At 44.7% G+C, this 21852-nt stretch overlaps 1 protein-coding gene across 2 annotated transcripts in view; it reads left to right on the forward strand.

The window, feature by feature from the left end:
• Window positions 1-7345: 7345 nt before the first annotated feature.
• The window catches only part of DGKH (diacylglycerol kinase eta), a 164836-nt gene continuing 150329 nt past the window's right edge, over window positions 7346-21852 (forward strand). The window contains exon 1 of one of the 2 annotated variants that reach the window (XM_084844920.1): window positions 7346-7540. In XM_084844920.1, coding sequence (XP_084701046.1) covers window positions 7475-7540 — 66 coding nt within the window. In that variant the 5' untranslated portion in view covers window positions 7346-7474. The remainder of the gene's footprint in view (window positions 7541-21852) is intronic. The other variant, XM_084844921.1, reaches the window with a different exon arrangement.

Raw genomic sequence — 21852 nt, forward strand, 5'->3', positions numbered from 1 at the left:
TTTTAGTCAGTCTTACAACTTTTCCCTTTTAAGATGATGCAAAGGCATGGAGCCTTTGCTAGCAACATCTCGTCGTCATTGCCTGAAACTCTCTCTGTTTGGATTCACCGTCATCTGAGCCTCTGGAGGTACGCTGCACATGGACTCTCTTTTGAACTGGAACTTTGGGTTGCTAAGGACGCCATGAAAAGTACTGTGACTTTTAACTCTTGTTTGCTGTGGATTGTTTGTCTTCCTTGTGCTGTCAGGCTGGGTTTGATCTTGACTCTTGGACTTTTCTGTCTGGACACGTGCAGCATGGAGTTACCAAGGTGCAAGCTATGGCTAGGGATGTACGAAACTCTTACCTGGCTCCGCACTGGGCAATTCGTGGTGGGAGGGAGGTGCTCCGTCCCTCCCCCCAGAATCCTCCCCGGCTGCAGCCGGACATCTGGCCACTGGGCTGCACAGGGATGCAAATGGCGGCCGCCGGAGCCGCCATTTGCGTCCATGTCTTTAGCCGTGATAGACTACGTAAATATATACGTAGCCTATCACAGCTAAAGACACGGATGCAAATGGCGGCGGCTACAGCAGCCGCCATTTGCGCCCGTCTTTTGCCGTGATAGGCTACGTAAATATATACATAGCCTATCACGGCTAAAGACATGGACGCAAATGGCGGCTACGCCATTTGCGTTCCTGCCCTGAGCCGTGATAGGCTACGTAGATACTTACGTAGCCTATCACAGCTTGCCAGGGACGCAAATGTTAAATGATCAAATATGTTGCTGGGGTAACAGAACTTGTTGGTAGGCCACTTAAGGAGATCATGGTTTAGAGCAACATTTCACAGACTGTGGGGCAGGTGATCTATGGGTGACATGGGACACCTGGAATGGGTTGCAAAACTCCCCCACTAGCCAAATAGTGGATAGATTAAATGCCCAGATGCTTTGACTTAGATTTCTGCATCGAGCAGGGGGTTGGACTAGATGGTCTTATAGGCCCCTTCCAACCCTACTAGTCTGTGACTCTAGCCCCACATTGATCCACATTGGATACATGAGGGGTGGTTGCATCCTTACTGCCCCATCATCCCAGTGTACGAAAGGAGTTCACAAAAAGCTGTTGCTTTGCCCTTATGTTTTCCTGTTATGGCTTTAAAGGGGAGGGATCAGAGATACCCTGTTCTATTCTTCTTCTACTGCCAGTGTTAGGATCAGTTCCTCAGTCCACAGATCCTCATGGGTCTGCTTGGAAATTACTCTGCCAGTGGAAGGCTTTATCCGTAATCCTGCTTGTGTGTGTGTTGGGCACCTGGGGTGATTTCTGTATAGTGGAAGAAAGGCACTTTGCATATGCTTAGCTGAGCAACTAGAAAGATGGTGTTTTGTAAGTACAAATGTGCGGGATTAGCCAGTATTACAGTGCTGCAGCAGTTGCACACATTAGGTTTAGCTGCTCTTTTTATAGGCCCCCATATCTTCAAGCCTCGTGTTAGTAAGTATTCCAATTAGATCAAGGTTTTCATTTATATGTGCAGGTGCAGGCCAGCTATGTTGCAGGTGGCTTGGGACAGAGGGTTTGTTAAGATCATCTTGCTACTTCTCATTTCCCATTAATCAGCTTTGATTGTCCCCAGAAAAGAAGCTCCAAGATGCCCAGAAGAGAAGTCAGTTTCCTCACTTTGCACTGCAGCAAATAATGGTCATAACAATATTACAGAGACTCTGAAGTTGCAGATCAGCTCCCTAATGTAATCAAGTCTGTAGCTGCATCGCTCATTTGGAGGCAGCGTGCCATATAAGCTATTTGCCCATCAATTACTTTCTCAACTAGGTTTCTCTTGCTGCTGTGGAAAACACTTATCTTCTAATGATCTAACTTTTGCTTAATGGTGCAGTAGTCATTTATCTACCAGTAACTTATGCTGCTTCAGATTTCAAACAGATGTATGTCTTTTGTTTTAACAACATGAGTATGAAAGTATTATACTTTCACTTGTATTTGTTAAGACACACATTTCCATCTACAAAAGAAGTATTACAAATATGAATCAAATATTCCTGCTACCAAATATTGGAGAATATTAATATTTCAACAATTCTATGAGATTGTTAATACTAAGAAAGGAACAAAGCAAGCCACTGGGATGGACAACTTGACGTCATGTCCACTCGACACACCACTGCATTCCAGTTTGCACACATACCATTTAGTTAGCATTTCATTCCCAGCCTGCTGCAACACATCAACATAGATTTGTTTTTAAAATATTGTTTAACTTCTATCTTTCTTTCCTTACTGGATTTTTTGTGGTAAGAAAAAAGACAGAAGTAGCTGTGGAAAAACATGAGGTAGGGCAGGTAACAAGCAGTAGATGATGAATGTGGCAGTATAATAAAAACCTCATCTGGAATCACTGTCAGTGTTCCTCATAAAGCATAATCTTAATTATATTTTCTCAAAAGCAGTTTGGGCAATTGTGAGAAAAATGGTCTGTTCATAAATCTCAGGACCCCAACCTCTCAAAAGATAAGAGGTTCCTCTTTGTACTGTAGATATAGTAGGCTAAAGCTGCAAGCCTAAGCGCATTTACTTGTGGGAGTAAGTTTCCATAGGTCATGAGTCAGCATGCAGAGAAGAAATGTCCACAATTGTTTTTCACATCCTTTGATACTAGTACTTGCTTTCTCCCACCTTACCTCTTTTCCTGGAGTTTTAATTAATTATATATTAGCATCCGAATGAAGTTCAGTTGTCAGGGAGCAAAGGGAGGCAATTGGAATATTTCTGAGGTTTAGAAGTTCCTTGTCTATCTAATGGCAAGAATATTAACAGCTTAGAGAAGGCTACTGGTTTGGGAGATCGAGACAGATACAAGCTTGGCTAACTGGAAACACAAAAATGAGTGTTGTAAAACTAACAGGCGTTTGTTTGATTGAGAAATAAACTTTTGTGGATTAGAGTCCACTTCATTAGTCATCTTCCTAGGACTATACCTTTAGTATATAAAAGTATCGTGTCACAATACATCTGTTATGCTGCAATCCTATACACACCTACCTGGGAGTAAGTCCCACTGAACTCCATAAGACTTACTTCCTAGTTGACATGCATAGGATTCCACTATTAGTTTTTAAGGTGCCACAAGACTTGGGGGGGGGGGGGTTTGCAACAAATTAACATATGTTTGTTTAGGCAGTTAAATCACCAATCTCTCTCTTTGCTAGGGAGCATTATACCCTTGCAGAAAGGCTCAGAACCACCAAGCTAAGGGAAAACGTAGCCTATAAATGTGAACCATCCTAAAAGCCAATCTAGTCCTATAACAACTATTAATATGGAATAGGCTACAGATTGAAATCCTAGCTTAATGTAGGGCTTTTTCATATGCTGGGGTTTCCCTACATAGACATTATCATGACAAGCATATACACATTCTTTCCTGTGTTCACACAGGAAAATGTAATTGGCCATGACTTCATGAACATGCAAGATGCAACACTGTAGCTAAGGGTCTATTATCCCACGTGATGGTGTACATATTTCTTCCTACAAAGAAGTTATATCCCTGGAAGAATATCAACATATGTGAAGCTGCCCTTAGTCATCTGATTAAATGACTCCCTGGTAATGACATCTAGCTACATATTTGGAAAAAGAATTAGGTGATTTTTCCAGGTGCAATCCATCGTGAGTTCTTGCCACCTCTGTTGACTGTGAACTTAGTTTCCATTTGTGTGACTCTCAAAGTATGCAGCTTGGCATATAGCCTTCAACACAATACTTGAGAAGAAGCTGTGTGATTATGAACATTTCACAGTTTTACTTCTCTTCACCTTTCTTCCAACACATCTGGTTGGAAAAGCAAAGCCATGAGGTGTTAAGTCAGGTGCCTCTGCCACAGAATGGAAAATAATTGCTGCACAGGATTATTAAAATGTAACCCTGGAAAAAAATTTCATTATGCAATCTGAAATATTGTTTGGAATGGTATAAAAAGTAGTGGAAAGTAATAGTTTCAAATGTGAAGATTGCAGGAGCAATAAATATTGTGCATCTCTGAGTGCATCCTAAAACGCTTGCTGTAGTTCAGTCGTTAAGTCGTGTCTGACTCTTTGTGACCCCATGGACCATAGCACGCCAGGCCTTCCTGTCCTCTGCTCTCTCCCGGAGCGTGCTCAAGTTCATATTCATTACATCAGTGATGCTATCTAGCCATCTCATCCTCTGCTGTCCCCTTCTCCTTTTGCCTTCAGTCTTTCCCAGCATCAAGGTCTTTTCCAGAGAGTTTTCTCTTCGCATTAGGTGGCCAAAATGTTTGAGCTTCAGCTTCAGTATCTGTCCTTCCAATGAGCACTCAGGGTTGATTTCCTTTAGGATTGACTGATTTGACCTCCTTGCAGTCCAGGGGACTCGGAAGAGTCTTCTCCAGCACCACAGGTCGAAACCATCAATTCTTCGGCACTCAGCCTTCCTTAGAGTCCAGCTCTCACAGCCATACATTACTACTGGGAAAACCATAGCTTTGATTAGACGGACCTTTGTCGGCAAGGTGATGTCTCTGCTTCTTACTATGCTGTCTAGGTTTGCCATAGCTTTCCTCCCAAGGAGCACGCATCTTTTAATTTCAGGGCTACAGTCACCGTCTGCGGTGATCTTGGAGCCCAAGAAAATACAATGTGTCACAGCTTCCATTTCTTTCCCTTCTATATGCCAGGAAGTGATGGGGCCAGATGCCATGATCTTAGTTTTTTTAATGTTGAGTTTCAAACCAACTTTTGCACTCTCCTCTTTCACCGTCAACAACAGGCACTTTAGATCCTCTTCGCTTTCTGCCATTATGATGGTATCGTCTGCGTATCTGAGGTTGTTGATAATTCTCCCAGCAATCTTAATTCCGACCTGTGATTCATCCAACCCGGTGTTTCTCATGATGTACTCTGCATATAAGTTAAATAAGCAGGGTGACAATATGCAGCCTTGTCGTACTCCTTCCCCAATTTTGAACCAATCGGTTGTTCCATGTCCGGTTCTTACTGTTGCTTCTTGACCCTCGTACAGGTTTCTCAGGAGACAGGTAAGGTGGTCTGGTACTCCCATCTCTTTAAGAATTTGCCAGAGTTTGTTGTGACCCACACAATCAAAGGCTTTAGCGTAGTCAATAAAGCAGAAATACACGCTTTTCTGGAATTCTCTTGCTTTCTCCATGATCCAGCGAATGTTGGCAATTTGATCTCTAGTTCCTCTGCCTCTTCGTAACCCCACTTGTACTTCCGGTAGTTCTTGGTTCACATACTGCTGAAGCCTAGCTTGTAGGATTTTGAGCATAACCTTGCTGGCAAGTGAAATGAGCACCATTGTGCGGTAGTTTGAACACTCTTTGGCGTTGCCCTTCTTTGGAATTGGAATGTAAACTGACCTTTTCCAGTCTTGTGGCCACTGCTGTGTGTTCTAATATTGAGTGCAGCACTTTAACAGCATCATCTTTTAGGATTTTAAATAGCTCAGCTGGAATACTGTCATCTCCGCTAGCTTTGTTGTTAGTAATGCTTCCTAAGGCCCACTTGACTTCACCCTCTAGCATGTCCGGCTCAAGTTCAGTGACCGCACTCTCATGGCTATCAGGGACATTAAGATCTTTCCTGTATAGTTCTTCTGTGTATTCTTGCCACCTCTTCTTAATCTCATCTGCTTCTGTTAGGTCCCTGCCTTCTTTGTCCTTTATCATGCCCGTCTTTGCACAAAACGTTCCCTTGAGATCTCTGATTTTCTTGAAAAGATCTCTAGTCTTTCCCATTCCATTGTTTTCCTCGATTTCTTTGCATTGTTCATTTAAGAAGGCCTTCTTGTCTCCCCTTGCGATTCTCTGGAACTCTGCATTCAGTTGGATATATCTTCCCCTTTCTCCCTTGCTTTTCGCTTCCCTTCTTTCCTCAGTTACTTGTAAAGCTTCATCAGACAGCCACTTGGCTTTCTTGCATTTCTTTTTCTTTGGGAGGGATTGAGTTGCTGCCTCCTGAACAATGTTACGGACCTCCGTCCATAGTTCCTCAGGCACTCTGTCTATCAGGTCTAATCCCTTAAATCTATTCCTCACCTCCACTGTATATTCATAAGGGATATGAATTAGGGCATACTTAAATGGTTTAGTGGTTTTCCCTACGTTCTTCAATTTAAGCCGAAATTTTGCAACAAGAAGCTCATGATCTGAGCCACAGTCAGCTCCAGGTCTTGTTTTTACTGACTGTATAGAGCTTCTCCATCTTTGGCTGCAAAGTACATAATCAATCTGATTTCAATATTGACCATCTGGTGATGTCCATGTGTAGAGTCGCCTCTTGTGAATGCAAATTAGGTTGAAAATGTCTTGGGCATGGTATCTTTTAAAGCTCCATAGCGTTGTCATCAGCAAAGTTTCCACATCTCCACTAACAATTCTCTTTGATTTTTTTCTACATTTTTGTTGTTCCAGTCGTATTCACGTGCTTCTCTTCATGCATCTCCCGTACACACTGCAGTGTTGTAGTGCTAAATTTTGAAGGTGCAGGCACTCATCATGACAGTCTCCCAAGGACAGGGGCTCATCGTGATAATCCCCCATGGACAGTCCAAAATGCAAGCAGCCATGTTGACCCATATCAACAAAACAGTTCCAAGAGTATCCTTCCCCACCAGGAGCAAGTCTTTTGTAAAACGATTGGGTCTTAATTCCTCATGCAAGGCCAAGCCATCCCAAATACTTTGCATTACAACAGGGAACAGCAGATTGTTGCTGTGAAAACTCATGTCCCCCCAGCTCCTGTGAGGACTGCAGCTAAACTCAGAGGGAACGGGGAATTCTGAAGGCTTGCCCCTGCTAATAAAAAAGTCCCAGCATTGCCTCCCCGCGAGCCCTGGCACCACTAATTACTATGTAAGCGGCCTTGAGTTCCTCGCAAGAGGAAAAGAAATGTGGGATATCAATGTAATAATAGAAATAAATATACCACTGTACACACATACATATCCTTTCCCTTTTCCTGCAACTGCTATTTGGGTTGGTTTAATTTTCAAAACCGCACAGCGGCAACTATGGAGTATATACAGCAAATGGCCATTGTGTCCTCTACACACCCAATTCCAGGGTCCTTTTGTGATGCCGGCTGAAGCTTAATCTGCACTGTCCCACCTGGCCAAGCAGCCCCCCACCCAGCTACCCTCGAAAGCCACGAAGCCGGCTGAGGCTCAGAGCGCCTGCTGGGAGGCGCGGGCGAGCCCCTTTTCGCCTCGGGGCCTGTCCTGGGGCCGCCGTCACGGCGGAGCGCGCCATATATGGCAGGCCACAACAAGCGCGGCGTCCTGCGCACTTGCCAAAGAGAACGCTTGTAGAGCCGGTTCCCGAGAGGAAGGGCGGGAAAGAGAGCTGTGCGGGCGTTTGCAGGAGTTCGCCAAGGCGCGAACGGAGGGCGAGGGAGCAGCGAGAGGTCGGCGCCTTCCTTCTGCGGTGATGGAGCAGCGCGTCGGGCTTTCCGCCTGTGGCGCCCGCCGCTGCAGCCCGGATTGGGAGGAACTGGTAGGTACAGCCCCCCTGCGAAGGAATTCGGGGCCGGGCGCTCCCTCTCCTGCTGCTGCTGCTGGGCGTTTGGCTAGTCGGCCTCCCGCGCCCACCCGGTCCCTGTCGTAGTCGCTCGAAGAGGGGAAGCCCAAGCCTTGGACAACCCCTGTTCCTTGGCAGTGCGACTTTCCAAGACGGGAGCGCGTCTCATGCTTTCCCCATCCTGTCCTCGCCTAGGGGCGCGCCCTCTTCGTCAAATTGTTATCTTTCAATCCGGAATAATTAAAAAATGGATTTAGAATTTAGAAACGCCAGATGTAGAAGTGAACGGGAAGAGTGGGGAGAAACCGCCCTTCCTTCTCCCTCGGCTGCTTTTGAACTACTCCGATTCGGTGCCGTAAGCCTAGGCGTGAATAAAGAGGTAAATGGAATGTCTGTCCTGAATTCCTCTTCTTGAACGTGAAGAGAGATGGGAGTAGGTGGGAGAAGAGTGGCACTGTTTAGATTGTAGTCTGAAACTCGGGATGTCTACGCTCAAAAGGTCATGTACACACAACCGGATCTCTCTCTCTCTCTCTCCATATTTAAACAAGCCACCGCTTCGTTCTGTACTGTGGCAGAAACAAGGTTAGAATAATTATTCCGCACATTAAGATATACTGTAAAGTGCGGGACAGAACAGTCTAACCATTGTGATGAGATGAAGTAAAAAGCCACCTCCCTGTGCTTTAGGGGTCTCAGTTTCTCCAGTGTCTCCCCATGGGCGGGTACGACCTGCAAAGAGCGCCCTTTAGTAGTAGGGAGAGCCTCCTTAACACCCGGATTAAAAAACGGGTGGGGAAAAAGGGCCCGCCTTGTCTTTTGAGGTGGAAAGGTCATCTCGTCTAGAGCGATTAAACGGCTTCTAAGCTGTTTCCGAAGAGGAGCACTTTTATTTCCCACGTAGTTCTGTTGGTCTTAAAGCTACAGCCCCATGCAGGCTTACTTGGGAGCAAGCCCTGCTGAGCTCGCATGGAAATGTTCCCTGGTTGGGGACAGCAGTTTCCCATGGCATGTTTGGTGTAAAGGGGCATGAACCAGGCTTGTATTCACAAATCTCCGATCAGTTCCCCATCCTGCCACCCCATTGATTTTAAATGACTAGAGTTTAATTAATTAAAGCCTGATCCTCTGCATGTTTACTCAAAAGTAAGCCCCCGTTGATCTCAGTGAGATTTACTCATGTGTTAATGTGCATGGGATTACAGCCTAAGAAATTTATTTTAACAAGTTATGTGATGCCAGTCTAGTTTTAGCACTGTGTATTTTTAAAGCTCATTTTTTCATCCCATCTGACCCTTGTCATAAATTCCTGAGTTCTGGTCTTCCTACATTTAGCAGAAGCAATAATATTCATACAGTAATACTCACTGCAGTTCTTTCCACATCCTGGTGGTGGAATTTACTCTCAGTTTAAATCCAACCTAAACCTTGTTTAAGTGTGCTGTGAAAGATGCCTTGCAGATGGCCAGGGCTGACCCAACACATTTTGCTGCCTGAGGTGAAGTGAGCCTCTCCCATCCCACGTACAAACACCAGCTGGACTGGCAGCTGAATCTTACTCCAGTACTGGGGATGGGCAGCATCCTCCACTGCATCTGAAGGCGGGACAGGTCATGTGGCACACCGCTCTCTCCTCTACCAACTCTCAGCATCTGCTACCCAAAGCAGCTGCCTCACTCTCCCTAATGGTAGGGGTGGCCTCATGAATGGCAAGCTGAGCTCTGATTCCCTGGAGACTCTTTGTTGTTGTTCAGTCGTGTCCGACTCTTCGTGACCCCATGGACCATAGCACGCCAGGCCTTCCTGTCCTGCGCTCTCTCCCGGAGCGTGCTCAAGTTCATATTCATTTCATCCGTGATGCTATCTAGCCATCTCATCCTCTGCCGTCCCCTTCTCCTTTTGCCTTCAGTCTTTCCCAGCATCAGGGTCTTTTCCAGAGAGTTTTCTCTTTGCATTAGGTGGCCAAAATATTTGAGCTTCAACTTCAGTATCTGTCCTTCCAATGAGCACTCAGGGTTGATTTCCTTTAGGATGGACTGATCTGACATCCTTGCAGTCCAGGGGACTCGTAAGAGTCTTCTCCAGCACCACAGTTCGAAAGCATCCATTCTTCGGCGCTCAGCCTTCTTTACAGTCCAGCTCTCACAGCCATACATTACTACTGGGAAAACCATAGCTTTGATTAGACGGACCTTTGTCGGCAAGGTGATGTCTCTGCTTCTTACTATGCTGTCTAGGTGTGCCATAGCTTTCCTCCCAGGGAGCAAGCGTCTTTTAATTTCATGGCTACATGGATCTTGGAGCCCAAGAAAATAAAATCTGTCACAGCTTCCATTTCTTCCCCTTCTATACGCCAGGAAGTGATGGGGCCAGATGCCATGATCTTCGTTTTTTTAATGTTGAGTTTCAAACCAGCTTTTGCACTCTCCTCTTTCACCCTCAACAAGAGGCTCTTGAGATCCTCTTCGCTTTCTGCCATTAGGGTGGTATCATCTGCATATCGGAGGTTGTTGATAATTCTCCCAGCAATCTTAATTCCGACCTGTGATTCATCCAACCCGGTGTTTCTCATGATGTACTCTGCATATAAGTTAAATAAGCAGGGTGACAATATGCAGCCTTGTCGTACTCCTTTCCCAATTTTGAACCAATCGGTTGTTCCATGTCTGGTTCTTACTGTTGCTTCTTGACCCTCGTACAGGTTTCTCAGGAGACAGGTAAGGTGGTCTGGTATTCCCATCTCTTTAAGAATTTGCCACAGTTTGTGGTGATCCACACAATCAAAGGCTTTAGCATAGTCAATGAAGCAGAAATAGACGTTTTTCTGGAATTCTCTTGCTTTCTCCATGATCCAGCGAACGTTGGCAATTTGATCTCTAGTTCCTCTGCCTCTTCAAAACCCAGCTTGTACTTCCGGTAGTTCTCGGTTCACATACTGCTGAAGCCTAGCTTGTAGGATTTTGAGCATCACCTTGCTGGCATGTGAAATGAGCGCAATTGTGCGGTAGTTTGAACAGTCTTTGGCGTTGCCCTTCTTTGGAATTGGAATGTAAACTGAGATTTTCCAGTCTTGCAGCCACTGTTGAGTGTTCCAAATTCGTTGACATATTGAGTGCAGGACTTTAACAGCATCATCTTTTAGGATCTTAAATAGCTCAGCTGGAATACTGTCATCTCCGCTAGCTTTGTTGTTACTAATGCTTCCTAAGGCCCACTTGACTTCACTCTCGAGGATGTCCGGCTCAAATTCAGTGACCGCACTCTCATGGCTATCAGGGACATTCAGATCTTTCCTGTATAGTTCTTCTGTGTATTCTTTCCACCTCTTCTTAATCTCATCTGCTTCTGTTAGGTCCCTGCCTTCTTTGTCCTTTATCATGCCCGTCTTTGCACAAAACATTCCCTTGAGATCTCCGATTTTCTTGAAGAGATCTCTAGTCTTTCCCATTCTGTTGTTTTCCTTGATTTCTTTGCATTGTTCATTTAAGAATGCCTTCTTGTCTCCCCTTGCGATTCTCAGCTTCTTCGGCATCAGTGGTTGGGGCATAGACTTGAATTACTGTGCTGTTGAATGGTTTGCCTTGGATTCGTACTGAGATCATTCTATTGTTTTTGAGATTGTACCCCAGTACTGCTTTTCCCACCCTTTTATTGACTATGAGTGCTACTCCATTTCTTCTAAGGGATTCTTGCCCACAGTAGTAGATATGATGGTCACCTGAATTATTTTAGTTCGCTGATTCCCAAGATGTCGATGTTCAGTCTTGCCATCTCATGTTTGACCACCTCCAGCTTACCTTGATTCATTGATCTGACATTCCAGGTTCCTAAACAATATTGTTCTTTACAGCATCGGATTTTCTTTTCACCACCAGACACATCCACAGCTGAGTGTCCTTTCGGGTTTGGCCCAGCCGCTTCACTCTTTCTGGCGCTACTTGGAAATACCCTCTGCTCTTCCCCAGTGGTATATTGGACACCTTCCGACCTGAGGGGCTCATCTTCCGGCGTCATCTCTTTTAGCCTTGTGATACGTTCCATGGGGTTTTCTTGGCAAGAATACTGGAGTGGGTTGCCATTTCCTTCTCCAGTGGGGAGAAGGGACTCTACATGGTACACAATTTTTTTGAGGGGAAAGTTAGCCTGGAAGAAAAGCCAAGGTCAGAGTTTTTTAAATCCCCAGGTCGGCTAAAGAAATCAATTGTTCCATGCTCTCAAGCTGTGAACAGCATGGGCAGACACCAGCTGCTTTTCAGTGCAGAAATATACTTAGGCAGAAACATACAGTCAGGACCAGAAATATTGGAACAAGAATAACTGTTTTGGCCATTGGCCTCTGTACACCACCACATTGCAGTTCAAAGGAAACACACCCAGATGGGAGCGAAGTCAGGACTTTCAGCTGTAATTCAAAGGGTTTGACAAAAGTGGGACACCAGCCAATCAGGAAGTACAGCCAGTGGCATACCCCCCCCCCCATAGTTGGTGGCTCATAAGAAATGGAACAAACCAACATCATTTCAAACTTAAGGATCGCCTTTTATACCTGGACAAAAATCCTTTGCAGTCAATGACTGCCTGAAGTCTGGAACCCATGGACATGACCAAATGCGGAGTTTCCTCCCTCGAGATGCTTTGCCAGGCCTTTACTGCAGCTGTCTTCAGCTGCTGCTTGTTTGTGGGTCTTTCTGCCTTCAGTCTTGTCTTCAGTAAGTGAAAAGCATGCTCTATTGGGTTGAGATCAGGTGACTGACTCGGCCATTGAAGAACATCCCACTTCTTTGCCTTGAGAAACTCTTGGGTAGCTTTTGCTGTATGTTTCGGGTCATTATCCATCTGCAATATGAAGTGGTGTCCTATCTGTTTGGCAGCATTCGGCTGAATCTGAGCAGAAAGTATAGCCCTATACACTTCAGAATTCATCCTGCTGCTTTTATCAGCAGTCAGGTCATCAATCAACACCAGCGACCCAGTTCCATTGGCAGCCATACATGCCCATGCCATAACACTGCCTCCACCATGTTTGACAGATGATGTGGTATGTTTTGCATCATGAGCTGTTCCTTTCCTTCTCTATACTTTTCTCTTTAGTTCTCCATACTTTTCTGGTACAAGTTAATCTTGGTTTCATCAGTCCAAGGAATCTTATTCCAGAACTGGGCAGGCTTTTTTAGGTGTTTGCTGGCAAAGGCTATTCTGTTCCTGAACATTCCCGGTAGTTTGCACCTCGTTGTGAAGCCTCTGTATTTACATTCATAAAGCTGTCTCTTGGCTGTAGATGTTGACAATGACATGCCTACCTCTGCAAGAACGTTCTTGACCTGGCTAGATGTTGTGAAAGGGTTCCTCTTCACCATGAGCAGAATTCTGCAGTCAGCCACTTTAGTTGTCTTCTGTGATCTTCCAGGCCTTTTGCTGTTGCTGAGCTTGCCAGTTAATTCCTTCTTTTTCAGGATGTTCCAGACTGTTGTGTTGGCCACTCCCACTGTTTTTGCTATCTCTCTGATGGGTTTATTTTGTTTCCTCAGCCTAATGATGGCCTCCTTCACTCGCATGGACACCTCTTTGGACCTCATGTTGGGTGTTTCAGTGAACAGCTACCAAATGCAAATGTAACACTCAGAACCACCTCCAGTCCTTTTATCTGCTTGATTGGTCATGGGGTACCCAGGAAACAGGCCACACCTGGCCAAGCAGCTGCTTGTCAGCCATTCATTCCATTACTTATGAGCCACCAACAATGGGTGTGTGTGTATGCCACTGGCTGACCTTCCTGAATGGTTGGTGTCCCACTTTTGTCAAACCCCTTGAATTACAGCTTAAAGTCCTGACTTCACTCCCATCTGGGTATGTTTCCTTTCAACTTCAATGTGGTGGTGTACAGAGGCCAACTGCCAAAACAGTTGTCCTTGTTCCAATATTTCTGACCCTGACTGTACTTGGTAACAAGGATGTCACTAAAGTTAGTTCCTAGTTCCTATAGTTTACTTAGGCTGCAATTCTTTACACACTTTTGTGGGAGTAAATCTCACTGAACTGGGCTGGGATAGCTTGGCCACCGGTTGGTAACATCATACTTAGATTACTGTAATGCACTTTATATGGTCATACGCTTGTACTAGGTCCAGAAGCTCCAGCTGGTGCAGGATGCTGAGTGGCCCTGCACATATTACAACTACAACTGAACTGGCTGCCTATTAGCTATTGAGCCAAGTTCATGGTCTTGTTGCTGGCATATAAAACCCTGAACAACTTGACCTTAAGTTATCTGGTGGATTAACTTTCTTGATATCTTCCCATGTGATCATTAAGATTATCAGAGGAGGCCTTGCTGGATGCAATGTGGAAGTGGCGGGTGGGTGGGAGGCAGTGTGCTCTCTCACTGCCATGTAGCCCCAACTAACTATGGGTTGTTTAACCGAGAGATAGTCATTACACATGAATCTGGGCATTGTATATGAGTGTGTGAATGAATGTGTGAGAGTGTGAATATGTGTGTGTGCATCCCCTGGCATTCCATCAGACACCTAATGCAGCTCTCAGGGCCAAAAAGATTGTGCACCCTTTATCTTGGGCATAGACAAGCGCAAACCAAAGAGTTACAACTAACAAGAAGATTTTTTCTGATTAACTGTGGGCAGAAATACATTTTACCATTGGCTATATGTTGATTGAATGTTTAGGTTAAACCACAAGTCAGTAAGAACAGATCCCTCCACTGAAGTAAATGATCCAGTAAATGGAGCCTGGGTTAAACCCAAAGAATTGGGTGTACTCATCATCCTAGAGTTACATTTTCATTGATCAATGTTACTACTTATTTATTTATTTATTGCATTTATCTCCCGCCTTTTTTCCTCTTGCAAGGAACCCAGGGCAGCTTACATTATCCTCCTCTCCATTTTATCCTCACAACAACAACCCTGTGAGGTAGGTCGGGCTGAGAGTCTGTGACTGGCCCAAAGTCACCCAGTGAGCTTCCAAGGATAAGTGGGTGCTTCTACGACTGTGGAAGGAAAAGGATCTGATTGTTTCAGTCTTTGAAACATAGTACTGGTTGTCTCTCTGCATTCAGGAAGGTGGTCAAAACTAATCTTTTCAATGTGGCTTTTAAATTGTTGTTGTTTTAAAGGCTGTTTTTACCATTGTACTATGTTTTTATTGGTTTATGATTTTTGTTTTCTGAATTTTTGTAAACCACCTTAGGGAGCAATCCTATGGCCACTAGTTAGTGGCTAGACAGCCATAGGATATCTGGTTTTCTGGGTATCGACCTTAGAGCCCGCGCTCCGAGGTTGGTTCCTGAAGAACTGACCTTCCCCCCATTCCGTGCTGCCTCGCAGGCAGCACATAACAGCCCCACGCTCCAAAGACAAGTGCGGAGTGGCCAAAATGGGGCATTCTGGGGCAGGGAAGGCAGAATTGCAGGTACGACACATCCTACGTGTTGTCTGGCAGTCTCCTCTCCCGCTCCGCCTTCCTACAGCTAGGCAGCCGAAATCTGCTGTCTAGCCACAAACGCAGGGCAGGAGAAGTACAGAGGAAACGATCCCCTCCATGCTTCATCTGCCCTGCATTGGATAGGCAGTCGCCTCTGAGTTCGGAGGCGGCCGCCTATCCCCATAGGATTGCGCCCTTAGTTAGATCCAGAAAGGAGGTAAAGTAATGCAATCAGTCAATCAATAAGATTGATGTGGCCCCCTCTATTATGAGGCATGGGGCAATTGCCCTCATTGGCAGCGCAGAACCCATGGGATGTTTTAGAGTTGTGGGTGGTTTGTTAACCATGGCAACAAGCCTCCCTCACCAGGTTACAGAATGGGCACCTGGCATTTAAGCCACTATGGCTGAAACTGATCGTAAGAACCAGGCCATTGAATTGCCCCTGTAAAAATGGTCTGCATTAACGCTTTCTTCAGGCACCATCTCATCCACTCACTACTTGTATTCAGCGGTATATAAATGCCACAAATAAAATAAGTAAAAGCTGCCTCTTTAACCAGCCCTGCAGGAAGTATTTAAACTCCAAACCCTGACTTAAAAACCTACATTTGGCTGCTTGGGCCTTCTTCCTGGCTATGTTTCCCAGTGTGGTCAGTACCAATGTGTACTATACCCATTGATCCCCACTCCAGCACTCTCTAACATAGATCTTTTGTAACTGCTGGAACTTCACAGGCCAATACACCTATCAAAAGTCCATCTAGCACGAACTGCCTTAGCTGCAGCAGGAAAACTGTAACCTTGCCACAGTTATGCATTTTCTGGTAACGTTTTTAGAAATGGTTTTTAGAAATGGAAACATTTCTGCACAAAATACAGCAGTGGAAAAATTTCTGTAGAAAATTTTGCATCTCAAATCACTGGAACCCTTAGTTCATCTGGCATCAAGTCTGACATGTTTATGATGTCAGCTTGTTTATTTATTTCATTTTCCCAAGCTGATGAATGGTTGTTTTTAAATAGTGTATTATAACCCACTTATTTAATAATGTATTGAAAGATCGGACAAAAATATTTTAAATCAATAAATCTGTTTCTAATTATCAAACCACTGTGGAGCTGTCATCATCCATCTCCAGGAATGGATTCTTGATGTTTTGGGGGTAGGATCAATTCATCAATGGAAGACCTGTGTTTTCCCCTCTGTATGATGCCCTTATTCTCTGCAACAGCACAGGAACCGTTAGAATAGTAGTGGTACTTGAGGGAGTTGTCTTTAAGGTCTTACCAAGGTATTTGGATAACATTCTAGTTTTCTTCGCAGGGAGCTTTTTTATATGGAAGATCATTCGGATATACAGTCTGCTAACTACAGTCTCAAGAGGTATAGTCCAGCAAGAGCAGCAACACACATTTTTCCCGAGTGTCTAGCTTAGCTCCAATTGCTCATGTGACCATTGCAGGAAATGGGCTTCTTCTTGTCCTCTGTAGCATTTCTCTGTCCAGAGGAACATGGAAAAACAGTGTGGTGTAGTGGTTAGAGTTGGAGTAGATCTGCGGGTACCCAGGTTCAACTCTCCACTTGGCTATGAAGCCTACTGCATGACTTTGGACTAGTCAGATCAGATCAGAACTTTGTATTGTATTGACTAATAGTCATTACAAACAACATAACTTAATACATCATGCAATAACAGAATGGAAACAGAAATCAAGTTAACGAATCACCTGCTGCTAGAGTTCAAAGGCAAAGATAAGTATAGGACCAGTGGTTGAATTATGGGGGAAAGGCGCCTAATGAAATCTTGAGACCCCCCACACCCTCATTCCCCCCAATTTAAACCAAATCATGCCCGCTCCTCATAGCCTCTTAAAATGTGGGGGGGCTGGGGACCTTCTGGCTCCCCTTAATTTGAGCACTGCCAGTATTGCCACCAAAATTATTCAGCGTGCTTAAAACAAAAAGGGAGCTCCAAAAGGGTCTCTCCAAGTTGGGGGAATGGGCCTTAAAATGGCAAATGTGGCTCAATGTAAGCATGTGTAAAATGAGGCACGTTACCTTAGACTAGTCATTTTCAGCCTAACCTACCTTACAGGATTGTTGTGAAGATAAAATGGTATTGGGGGAGCAGGGGGAATGAAACACACCGTCTTGAGCTCCTTGAAGGAAAGGTGGGATAAAATGAAATGAATAAATTAACATAGAATGCCTCCTTATACCAAGTCAGATCATTAGTTCATTGACTTCACTGACTGGTAGTGGCTCTCCAGAGAATCTTTCCCCACCCTTCCTAGAGTCAAGATGCCGGGGACTGATCTTAAGAGCTTTCGCATGCAGAGCATGTGCTTTGTCACTGAGTTAGAGCCCTTCCCTCACTATATCAATCTTTGTTATAATTTCATCACAAGAGTGTGTGGCTTATGGGAAGGAGATCCAAAACATTATGTAATATCCCCATATGATATCTGTAAATGTGATCCTCCACATTTTGTACTGTTATTCTTGAAACTGGTGTGAACACCAAAGATGTAAGGCACAACCTCCTGAATGTGACTCATAGAGAGATACTGTGCTGTTTGCTTGTGTTTATTGAAATGCTGCATAATTAAATTGCCGAGGACATTTTTTCTTAACTGAGGACAACAGCGTTTAACTCCATTTATAATATGAATTAATGCATTTTTAAAAGTAAATCAGTAAAATCTTTGAAGTGCTCCTAAAAGCTAGCTGTCTACAATAGGCAGAGCAGCTATTTCTACAAATGTACTTCTAACAGATCATAATCCATTACATGTTATAAATACTAATAAGGATAGTGATAATTACAGCACTTAGGCTACCTACTTCAGCACTTTCCCTTTCATCAGCAGATTTCAGATTATAGAGAAATTATACACAAAAGGTAATTAAGTGCTTTGGGGGAAAACACATTTTCGATTTTCTATAATTTGGGATGAAATCCTGCCATTTAGATATCCCAGATGATTACTGCTATGTTAAAGCTTTTAGTGCCTGAGAACTTCTATCACATCTGTACTATTAATAATTTATATGGAAATTTTGATGAAGCGTACAAAGTGTAATCTATCTCATAGGGTTGGTTCTGTTGTCTGTATTTTACAAATGGGAAGCTGAGGCTGAAAGATATTGGCTACATCCAGTATCATACCAGTGGGACTTCTTGCTCTCCTCCTCCCTGCACCCCAGAACTCTTCTGGAGGGTCCCCCATTCCTCTGGAGGGTCCTTTCAATTCTCTGGAGAAGGTTAGGGTGTGCACAAGGGACTTCAGGGAGGAGAGGAAACCTATCAGCAGTTTCCATTCCACTGGTGGATGAACAGCATTGGATATAAACCAGTGACTTGCCCAAGAAAGAGTTAATGGCTGAACTACAGCTAAAGTCAAGCACTTCATTGAATGAATGATCATGGATGTCTTGCTGCTGTGATTAGAAAGTATGCTTCTCAGGTATCAGAACATGATTAATAATATATAGTTCAGTGTTGTATACATATTTGGGCATATGTATGCTTAGGGTCTGCCTGTCTACAGGATCAACATTTTAAGTAAATATAGTAACCATCATCAGAAGAGGCATCATGAGGAATTAGGTTAATGACTTTTATTCTATTCATCTCCTAATGTTAGAACAGCACCTGTAAAAGAATATTACTGCATGGCTACATATTGGCATTTAATCCAGTTATTTGGAATTTAGAGGACTTGGGTGAGAGTTATCCAGAGTAATCTCTTCTTTTCTGAAAAGGCTTAAGTGGAGATGTAGTTTATGTGTGTGTGTTTGGTATGTGTGAAAATATAAAAATAAGTAAAAGTAATACAGGTATTTTTCTTTTTTTATGTTTAAAATTTATACACTGTCCTTCTTCCACAAGGGGTTCCAGGGCAGTGTACACAACTTTTTAAAAAACAAGTCCAATATAAAAATTATACAATTACAAAGTAAGAAACAAACCAATGAAAAACTCTTCAACCAGCAAATCAACATTTTAAAAAAACTTTAAATGTTTTATTTAAAAAATGTTAAAATACCTGGGAAAAGGAACACTCAGTTTGGTGCCAGTAAAAAACACAAATTTGGGGCCATCGTATCTCCTTTGGGAGGGCATTCCAAAGTTGAGGTGTCACCACAGAGAAGGCCCTCTCCTTTATAAATATATAGTATATTTCTCCCACTGATGGTGTTTATAGAAGGGCTTCCTCTGAAGATCTCTATGGAGTGGCAGGATAATATGTGGTCTTTCAGGTATTTGGGCCTCAAGCCCTTTATAGCTTTAAAAGTGAGTAGCACCTTGAATTGAACTGGATAGTGAATAGGGAGCTGATGTAATTCCTTAAGAGCCAGTGCAGCTCTTTCAATATCATCTATGTACATGGGCCCTGGTAACAATTGGGCTGCTGCATTCTAGACCATTTGTAGTTTCTGAACGCTCTTCCAAAGTAGTCCTAGAGCACAAGGCAGTAATCCAATATTGTGGTTTTAATGTTCTATATATTTTAAATTGTTTTATTGTGTGTTGTTTGGTTTTAATTTTTTGTGAACCGCCCAGAGAGCTCCGGCTATTGGGCGGTATAGAAATGAAATAAATAAATAAATAATCCAGATGTGATGTAACTAGGGCTTGTGTCATTCAGGCCAGATCTGCATTCTCCAGGAATTATTATTATTATTTATTTATTAAATTTATTAATCGCCCATCTGGCTGGTCACCCAGCCACTCTGGGCGATGTACAGAATATATAATAAAACAGTTTAAAACAATAAAATTCTACAATACAAACATTTTCTACAATACCCTAACCCACCTCAAATGCCTGCCTGAACAACCACATTTTTAATGCATGGCGGAAGCTCATTAAAGAGGGGGCATGGCGGAGTTCCCTAGGAACTCCACAGAAAAGGCCCTCTCCCTTGTCCCCACCAGTCTAGCTGTCCTGGCTGATGGGACAGAGAGAAGGCCATCCGAGGCTGATCTTGTTAAGCGGCCTGTTTGGTGTTGCTGGAGGTGCTCCTTAAGATAGGCTGGGCCGGAACCATAAAGGTCAAAACCAACACCTTGAATTTGGCCCGGAAAACAACTGGTAACCAGTGCAACTCCTTCAGCACTGGAGTGATGTGATCTTGCCAGCAGCTGCCTTTAATCAGGTGAGCCGTGGCGTTCTGTACCAGCTGCAGCTTCCGAACCATCTTCAAGGGTAAGCCCACGTAGAGCGCATTACAGTAGTCTAAACGAGAGGAGACCAAGGCATGTACTACTGATGGGAGCAGATGGTTGGAAAGGTAGGGGTGCAGCTGCCATATCAGATGGAGTTGGTACAGCGCTGTCCGGCTTACAGCTGACACCTGAGCCTCCATGGACAGCCGGGAGTCCAAAATGACCCCCAGGCTGCAGACCTGGTCTTTCAAGGGTAGCTCTACCCCATTCAACACGAGGTCAACATCCCCCAGCCTCCTCTTGTCTCCCACCAAAAGTACCTCGGTCTTGTCAGGGTTCAGCTTCAGCTTATTCCTCCCCATCCAGCCACTCACTGTCTCCAGACATTTGGACAGGGATTCTACGGCCAACCTTGGTGAAGATTTGAACGAGAGGTAGAGCTGCGGGTCATCCGCATATTGATGACACTGCACCCCAAACCTTCTGATGATAGCCCCCAGCGGCTTCACATAGATGTTAAATAGCATTGGGGAGAGATGGAACCCTGTGGTACCCCACAAGTGAGTGGCCACGGGTCCGAAACCTCCTCTCCCAGTGCTACCCTCTGGTACCTGCCGGAGAGGAAGGACCGGAACCATTGCAATATGGTGTCTCCTATGCCCAACCCCTCCAGTCGGTCCAGGAGGATACTGTGGTCAACGATGTCAAAAGCCGCTGAGGTCGAGGAGAACAAGGAAGGAGCATTCACCTCTATCCAGAGCCCTCCTCATATCATCCACCAAGGCGACCAAGGCCGTTTCTGTCCCATGCCCAAGCCTAAAGCCCGACTGAAATGGGTCTAGATAATCGGTTTCTTCCAAGTGTGCCTTCAACTGCATCGCCACCACCCGCTCAATCACCTTGCCCAAAAATGGCAGATTTGAGACTGGGCGAAAGTTGTTCAGAACTTGGGGATCCAAGGAGGGCTTCTTTAAGAGCGGTCTTATCACTGCCCCCTTGAGGGCTGATGGCATCACTCCCTCCTCAAGGGAGGCGCTCACCACTGCCTTGATCCCCTCACCCAGTCTCTCTCTGCAGCCCATAACGAGCCAAGACGGGCAAGGATCAAGTAAGCAGGTGGTCGGCCTTACAGATGAAAGTACCTTGTCCACTTCATCAGAAGGAAGAAGCTGGAACTGATCCCACAAAACCGGTTTGCCACAGGCTGCCTCTTGCTCACTAACTGTATCCACAGCGTGCAGAGTAACACTCCTAATCTGATCAATTTTATCTGCAAAGTGCCTTGCCAAGGCCTCACAGGAGGCCTTAGAATGCTCCAGTGGTTCCGGAGCAACTGGACCGACCAGGCCCCAGACCACTTGGAACAGCCTCCTGGGACAGCACTCTGCAGACGTGATAGAGGCAGCATAATATTCTTTTTTTGCTGCCTTCACCACCACGTGATAGGCTGAAGATACAGCTCTAGCCCGTGTCTGATTGTCTTTGGAGCGAGACTTCCGCCACCAGCGCTCTAGCCATCTCACCTCCTGTTTCAGAGCTCGTACTGCGGATTGAACCATGGTGCAGTCTGAGCCCTGTTCAGGGGGAGAGGGTGTTTCGGAGCCACCCGATCTAATGCCCCAGTGATTCCGGCATTCCACTCGACCAAGTGGCCATTGGCGTGCTCCAGAG

Source organism: Heloderma suspectum, chromosome 3, assembly GCF_057233095.1.
Source record: "Heloderma suspectum isolate Gila_16-S chromosome 3, 16-S_ref, whole genome shotgun sequence".
NCBI classification, from domain to species: Eukaryota; Metazoa; Chordata; class Lepidosauria; order Squamata; family Helodermatidae; genus Heloderma; species Heloderma suspectum.